This window comes from Triticum dicoccoides, chromosome 5B (assembly GCF_002162155.2).
Source record: "Triticum dicoccoides isolate Atlit2015 ecotype Zavitan chromosome 5B, WEW_v2.0, whole genome shotgun sequence".
In the NCBI taxonomy this organism is placed as follows: Eukaryota; Viridiplantae; Streptophyta; class Magnoliopsida; order Poales; family Poaceae; genus Triticum; species Triticum dicoccoides.
In genome coordinates, this window is record NC_041389.1 from 671,034,176 (window position 1) to 671,042,487 (window position 8,312).

The 8,312-nt window shown below is 52.5% G+C and overlaps 1 protein-coding gene across 1 annotated transcript; it reads left to right on the forward strand.

The window, feature by feature from the left end:
- The first annotated feature begins 5,151 nt into the window (after positions 1–5,151).
- Positions 5,152–7,212, forward strand: LOC119312508 (U-box domain-containing protein 11-like). The gene has a single exon (XM_037588244.1). It carries the CDS (start codon positions 5,425–5,427, stop codon positions 7,021–7,023), a length of 1,599 nt encoding a protein of 532 aa, XP_037444141.1. The 5' UTR covers positions 5,152–5,424; the 3' UTR covers positions 7,024–7,212.
- The last annotated feature ends 1,100 nt before the right edge of the window (positions 7,213–8,312 follow it).

Consider the following 8,312-nt stretch of genomic DNA (forward strand, 5'->3'; position numbering starts at 1 on the left):
AGGAGTAGGGTTTTACCTCCTCCATTAAGAGGGCCCGAACCTGGGTAAATATTGTGTCCCTTCTCCATTCTTACCATTGATCTTCGGGCGCACAGCTTGGGCCCGCCTACCCGATATCTGCCGGTTTTGACACCGACAATGAGCAATTCCCTCCTCATCCGTGACCACCTTTGCCAACATATTGGTTGCCAGAACCTCAACAACCAAAGATACCACCGACATGATGGATAGAGGTGCCTCCACTTGCTCACATGACAAAGGTGAATCACAACCCTCACATGAGGTCCCCGAAGTCGACCTTCAAATCTCCACCGACATAGGTGAAGTAGGACTCGACTCAGGCATAGCTCTTGAAGTTTAGGCATGATCTGCAGCTTCGGAGCGACGAGCACGTTGATGGTCTCTCCCTCAGAGGTAGACAACACAGGGACATGGCAAACATCGACGATAAATTGTGCCCAATATGAGGGGAGAAATAAACTCTACCCCTTGTCTTCTCCGGAGCCTACACGAGGCATGCCAGCAAGACGTGACGTGTAGTCTACAACATAGCTGACACAAGAGAGAGCCTACTCAAAGTAGCCTCCACCTGCTCCAGAAAACTCCCCGCTCATGTCAACCAGGCTCGCAACACCTTAGTCTGATATGCCAGAGAGAACTGTAGCACTACATCAAACGACTTTCCCGAGCGAGTGGTACCCGAGACGATTGATGCCCAAGACATGCGGTGAAGCGCCTCGTAGGAGAGTGCAGACTTCTTCAGACCCACACATGAACCTAGAGCCTGACGATATGCGATGCCGAACCGAGACACAGACGACACGACAACCCATGTGAGGGAGTTAAGTGGATACCAGGTATTTCGACACTCACGAGTATGGTGGTCGTTCTCCAAACAACATGTGCACCGAAAATGATCTCTACAAATAGTTGTGTCGTGCCTACGAGCGAGACATTTGCAACATCAACCATAAAGCCAAGCCGGGATGGGTCGGGGAGCCATTGTTGGGTTTGGTGATGTTTGTCACCGTAGGCCACGCCGCGGCAATGTTGGAAATATGTCCTAGAGGAAATAATAAAAGGATTGTTATTATATTTCCTTGTTCATGATAATTGTCTTTTATTCATGCTATAATTGTGTTATCCGGAAATCGTAATACATGTGTGAATACATAGACCACAATATGTCCCTAGTGAGCCTCTAGTTGACTAGCCCGTTGATCAACAGATAGTCATGGTTTCCTGACTATGGACATTGGATGTCATTGATAACGGGATCACATCATTAGGTGAATGATGTGATGGACAAGACCCAATCCTAAGCATAGCACAAGATCGTGTAGTTTGTTTGCTAGAGCTTTTCCAATGTCAAGTATCTTTTCCTTAGACCATGAGATCGTGTAACTCCCGGATATCTTAGGAGTGCTTTGGGTGTACCAAACGTCACAACGTAACTGGGTGACTATAAAGGTATACTACGGGTATCTCCGAAAGTATCTGTTGGGTTGACACAGATCGAGACTGGGATTTGTCACTCCGTAAGACGGAGAGGTATCTCTGGGCCCACTAGGTAATGCATCATCATAATGAGCTCAAAGTGACCAAGTGTCTGGTCACGGGATCATGCATTATGGTACGAGTAAAGTGACTTGCCGGTAACGAGATTGAACGAGGTATTGGGATACCGACGATCGAATCTCGGGCAAGTAACATACCGATTGACAAAGGGAATTGTATACGGGGTTGCTTGAATCCTCGACATCGTGGTTCATCTGATGAGATCATCGAGGAGCATGTAGGAGACAACATGGGTATCCAGATCCCGCAGTTGGTTATTGACCGGAGAGCCGTCTCGGTCATGTCTACGTGTCTCCCGAACCCGTAGGGTCTACACACTTAAGGTTCGGTGACACTAGGGTTGTAGAGATATTGGTATGCAGCAAACCAAAAGTTGTTCGGAGTCCCGGATGATATCCCGGACGTCACGAGGAGTTCCGGAATGGTCCGGAGGTAAAGAATTATATATGGGAAGTCGAGTTTCAGCCATCGGGAAAGTTTCGGGGGTCACCGGTATTGTACCGGGACCACCGGAAGGGTCCCGGGGGTCCACCGAGTGGGGCCACCCATGCCGGAGGGCCCCATGGGCTGAAGTGGGAGGGGAACCAGCCCCTGGTGGGCTGGTGCGCCCCCCTTGGGCCCCCCTGCGCCTAGGGTTGGGAACCCTAGGGGAGGGGGCGCCTCCACTTGCTTTGGGGGGCAAGGCACCCCCCTTGGTCGGCGCCCCCCTAGGAGATCCCATCTCCTAGGGCCGGCGCCCCCCTGGGGACCCTATATATAGAGGGGGGGAGGGAGGGCAGCCGGACCCTTGCACTTGGCGCCTCCCTTCCCCCTTGCTACACCTCTCCCTCCCGCAGACGCTTGGCGAAGCCCTGCCGGGATCCCTGCTGCATCCACCACCACGCCGTCATGCTGCTGGATCTTCATCAACCTCTCCTTCCCCCTTTCTGGATCAAGAAGGAGGAGACGTCACGCTGACCGTATGTGTGTTGAACGCGGAGGTGCCGTCCGTTCGGCGCTAGGATCTCCGGTGATTTGGATCACGACGAGTATGACTCCCTCAACCCCGTTCTCTTGAACGCTTCCGCTCGATCTACAAGGGTATGTAGATGCACTCCTCTCTCTCGTTGCTAGATGAACTCATAGATTGATCTTGGTGAAACCGTAGAAAAAAAATATATTTTCTGCAACGTTCCCCAACAGGCAACACCTCGTGCCACCCTAGCCCTTCATGGTCTCATGCCCCATACACGACAGAGCGGACAGAGCCTTGGAAGCCGGTGGTGTCTGCGGACTATCTAATTGTGGCCGCTGCTCTCGCCGTTGCTGGCGAGGGAGGCCCACCTCACTGGACATGCTAGTTATCAACCAGAGGGGGTGAATGGGAGATTTTTTATGGAAGTCTTCGAACAGGCAATGTCTTTGAAGACGCGGAAGCAATATCAATGTGAAGCAATACTAGACAAAAGTACAACTACGCTAAGCATGCAATCAGAATGAAGACAAAGCAATCAACACAGAAGATAGCATGCAAACTAAGTAGCAGCAGAGAGAAAACATGCGAACAAACATGCATACACACTTAAGTACAACTAGGCTGAATATACATAAAAGCATGGTAACAAAAGTCGTTAGTCAAAGTCTTCACACATGGGAGCAAGCAAAGTCTTCATAGTACTAAACAGAAAGTAAAGAAGTGAAGAGATAGAACCAGTTGCTCCAAGAAGACACAATCTTTGTCTAACCAATTTTAGTTGTTGTGACAACTGTACGTCTGGTTGGAGATGCTGTGATTAAACTAGAAATACCAAGTCTTCAACTTATTCTCCTGGAGCTAAGGTAGACCATGCCCAATCACTCAGGTAAGTCTTCAAAGTAAACTTTGATGACGTTCTTGCCTGATTTTCTCCCAAGGCAGCGCCCTCGACAACTTTGATGATGTTCTGGTCTGATTTTTGGCGACATATTTGGCCATCAACAGGCATGTGCGTATTCTACGACAATTTTCAGTGTCACGTAAAAAACTCGACAGGTTAGAAAAATGATTAAAAAATGGCGCGATGGGGATCACAATGAAGTTACTATTTTCTCCCATGGCAGAGTTTTGAACATATTAAAATCAAACTGGTAGGGGACTTGAGTTGGGGACTTGAGTTGAGATGCTCGTATCGAAATCCACTGATGGCGGTACTACAAAAGGTCATAATTTCTTAATAGGTTTCACCTTTGAACATACATGACATGTGCATCATCAGCACATCAGTACCAACACTAGCATAAAACATGGCCTGCAAAGGTGGAGGATCATGAGGCAACACGACAGAAAAACAGAACTACTCCTCATCTGGTTCAACAATAATGAAAAATCCATGTTGTATATGTTGACTACTTTTCTCCACCCGTTAAGGACTATCCTTCCATCATCTGCTCCTGAAGCTGGGTATGAAGATGAATTGACATTGACTCTAGGATGGAGAATAATGGTCAGTTCACTATTTGCACCCATCTCCTTAAGTCGAGTATGAAGATTTTGCCATGGCATAAGTCTGGGGCCAATCAAATTCCGCCTAAACTAAGCACTTGCGTAGTAGTATTACTCTAATCACGAACAATGATGTACAAGGCTGGATATTGTTCTTGGAAACTAGCATTCCTTAGCCAGATGTCCTCTCGGAAATGAGTCTCCGACCCGTCTTTTATCACGAAGGACCCAAAGCCGGAAAAATGTTTCTTTGCCGCCATTAGGCCAACCCAAAAGTGTGACTCGCAGGTTTCTAATAGGCCCGAGACACATCCTTTTGGCCTAAATACTTATTGCGCAGCATGGTTTGCCAAACATCATCCTCAATAAGAAATTTGAGCAACCATTTACTAAGTAGGGTATCATTCTTGACCTAATTGGTCTCCTATGCAGGGAGTTTTTTGAAGCTCACCTCTGCGAGGGAGTATTCATGAGGAACTCTCCCAATTGAGATCAATGATTCACTTGCCCTTTGCCATGGACATTACCATATTGATATCTTGGGCCATTTGGAATCCTTGAAAGAGTTCATCTTCAGATGAGTTACACCGAACCTGGTTTACACAAGAGGAACTCATATGCTCCTCTGTCAGAATGGGTCCGATCTTTGCAACTAGAGCTCTTCGTTGTTGTCGAAAATTTCTTCTTAAGAGGTGACTAGGCAGCCTTAGCACATTTTGTTTTTGTGTGTGCAGTAATTTAGCTCATAGTTTTAGACCATAGCTCCTTGTCTTACCTTTTGACATAATAACAATTTAAAATTTATATAAAAAGTACTCTATTGGAAGAAGTTCCTACAAGTTCGAGTCAGAAAAAACTGAACCATCCATCAAAGGTCTTTTAGCCCAAGCAATGAGCATTCACTGAGATAATTCTTCTCTCTGACAAGTGCAACCAGATACGTGTTTGATTAACTGATTCACAATGTCTCACAAAACCGTGCCACTTGCATGAAGTTCACAAGTTGGAATCAGTAAATTACTACTCTGATTCCTCAACGAGTGTCCCCATGTCATTGCTACTTCCATGACCAATCCCTTTGAAAATCTAAACCTTCTGAGTTTTGACCTTCATTCACTGGTTGCTCACCTCTCTCACTTGTTGTTCTTTTATAGTAGATCACCACTTGTCTCCCTTGTGCTTGCATCTCCTTGGTGTCGACCCAACCAATCTTAGGTCGTTCGAGGACATCTTCTCGGGCAGGAGCAGTTGTAGCATGACGGCGACGGCCGGGCAGCCTTCCTTGATCCCTCATCGGTGAGAACAGCATCAGTTCGAGCAGCCTGGCTTTGCTCCTCTTCCCATTTTGTCTCCCTTCCCATTTTGTCTCCGCTCCAGTACCAGCCATGCAACCGCCCCCGGAGTCCACCGGCGACGCGCTCGCGGAGTGCCTCCGCCTGTTGGATGAGCTCCCAGCCGCGGCAGCTTTGTCTCCGGCCTTCCGCCGCCACTGGCCGTCCATCTCGGCCTCCCTCTCGTCGCTCTCGGCCTCCCTCTCCCACCCCGCCTTCCCGCGCTCCGCGCCGCTCCTCGCTCCCCTCGCCTCCGCGCTCTCGGCGCTCATGTCTGTCTGCAGCGGCCCTCCTCTCGGCCACCTCCACACCGTCTCGCTCCTCTCCTCCTCCGCTGCCTCGCTCTCCCAGCTCGCAGCCGACGCGAGCCTGCTCGTCTCGCCGGCCGACGGTGATGGGTCCGAGTCCGACAGCCTGCTCCCCCGCCTCCGGCTTGGCTCCTTCGTCTCCCGAGCCGCGGCGCTGGACTCGCTCGCCGAGTCTGTCCTGTCGTCCCAGCCGGCGTCCTGCTCTGCCGCTGCCGTGTCCGCGGTCGCCGGGATGCTCGACTCCGGCGACCTCCTCCCGGCCACCCGCGACAAGGCCGTGTCCCTGCTGGCCGCCTTCGCGTCCTCCGAGGCCACGTGCCAGTTCCTGGCTCAGGAGTCGGGCACCGTCGTGCCCCACCTCTGCCGCGCGCTGGAGTCCGGCGGCGCCAGCGCGGAGCAGGCATGCGTCGCGCTGGAACAGCTCACCACCTCGTCACGGGACGCGGCGGCGACTGTGGCGGCTCGTGGCGGCGTGGCCGCGCTCCTCGTGGCATGCGCAGCCGGCACCCCGGCGTCGCAGGCCGCAGCCGCGGGCGTGCTCCGGAACATCGCCGCGTTCCCGGACCTGCTCCCCGCGTTCCGCGAGGAGGGCGCGATCCCCTTGCTCGTGCAGCTCGTCTCGCTGGGAACCCCGCGGGGGCAGGAGCACGCGCTCGGCTGCCTCCGGAACCTAACGGCCAGCGACGGCGACGAGGGCCAGAGCCTCAAGGTCGAGGCGTTCCAAGCAGGCGCTCTCGGCTGCGTCAAGGACTTCCTGGACTCGTGCCGCGGCGACGAGCCGGGCCTCGCGCCGGCGTTCGGGCTGCTCCGCAACATGGCCTCCTTCCGCCTCATCGCGGAGATAGCCGTGTCCGCCAGCTTCATCAGCCACGTGGTGACCGCGCTGGGCAGCGACGAGGCCAACACCCGCACGGAGGCCGCCATGGCGCTGGCAGAGCTCTGCAACGTCGGCAGCGGCAAGGCGAGGGAGGAGGTCGGGGAGGCGATGCCGAGGCTGGTGTGGATGCTGGAGGCCAAGGCCGTGGCGGAGAGGGACGCCGCCGCGAGGGCGCTGGCCACGCTGGTCGCCGCGAGCGGCAGCTACCGGGCGCTGTTCCGGAAGGAGGAGATGGGGATCGTGAACGTGGTCCGGCTGCTGGACCCGGCGGTCCGGGGCGGCGACAAGCGGTTCCCCGTGGCGGTGCTGCTGGGCGTGTCGCAGTCCCGGCGGTGCCGGAAGCAGATGGTGGCCGCCGGCGCGTGCGGGTTCGTGCAGGCGCTGCTGGCCGCGGAGGTGGACGGCGCCAAGAAGCTCTCCGAGTGCCTCGGCCGGGGCAAGATGCTCGGCGTGTACCCCCGGACATGACACGACGGCGATCCATCCGACCCGGCGATCATCGATCTTGCCTTGTACAGTACGTACCACGGATTCAGCTCGTGCTTCTTTTTCCTCTGTACGAATCTCTGTATATTGTTGTTTTTCAGAGTTAGATGACGATGATGAGTGTTTTCGTCCGTGTGCGTACAACCAATAAGAACATGGAGAAGATTGTAAGTTTGTACAACCAATCTGTGATGGAATTATTCACCGTGGAATCTGACTGACGAACAGAAGATGTTCAGAGGACTTGATAGTGCACGCTGCTTCTGCTCATCACAGTCATTGTGTAGGTGCGATCGCATCAACTGAAGTGTATTAATGCCGGCAACTGCGACATTACGAATTAATTATTGGCTGCTAACGATCCTTGTGGCTAAGATCATCTTGTTGGAGGGCAGTCAGCTAGGCAGCAGGTTGTTTCCGTGGTCATGAGCTGGTTGCTAGGGGGGCAGGCACTTTCTCTGAAAGGAAATGCTACAGGTTGGCACTGATTTCCAAAGAGGGGAATAGATGCATGTCATGTTACTCTTCCTGATTGTTCTTCCTTTTTTTCTGCTCTGCAAAGAAACAAACGGTTTGGCGCCGCATTCATGAACCAAATAAATGGTGTGGGCATCGCATCGCATCGCGGCGTCAGATTCAGATTTGGGGTGGGTGTGGCGTTGCAGCATCTGAAGAACCCTGCATGCATTTTTCTTTTCTTAAAACGACTAATCGTGCTGGTCAACCGTTGATAATCATGTACTACTCGTGTTGCTTCTTCCAAGCTGCATGCATGGTGCGCAGTCAGTCACGTGGCCACTGACGGAGCTTGTAGAAATGTGGAATGGCAGGGCCAGGCTGTTGATACAAGCTGCGGGAACAGCAGCGTGGCGTGGCATGTTCTCCCTGATCTGGCGCGCAGAATCATGCCCTGAACCTTCCCCTGAGATGAGACCTCTGTAGATTAGTCGATCATGTGACCCCATGCCATGCTTGCCCATCCACATGGCCAAACAAACGATCAATCAGTCGATGCCGAGGCACCTATCTATCACCCCCTTTCTCTATCACCATGGTGGATTATATTAAGCGGATGAAAATAGTTTCTTCGCCCGTGATTACTGCGACCAGAAAACGTACGGTGCTACGAGGAAGAATCCTCCCCCGACTAGCCAAGCCAACGATCAAAGACTCCACAATCAAACCTGCAGCAAATAAAATGTACTCCCTCCGTCCGAAATACTCGTCGAAGAAATGGATGTATCCTTCGAAATGCTGTCATACCGCATCGA

Excerpts from the sequence above, each read along its gene's own strand:
- LOC119312508 (XM_037588244.1), top strand. The coding sequence starts at position 5,425 with ATGCAACCGCCCCCGGAGTCCACCGGCGACGCGCTCGCGGAGTGCCTC.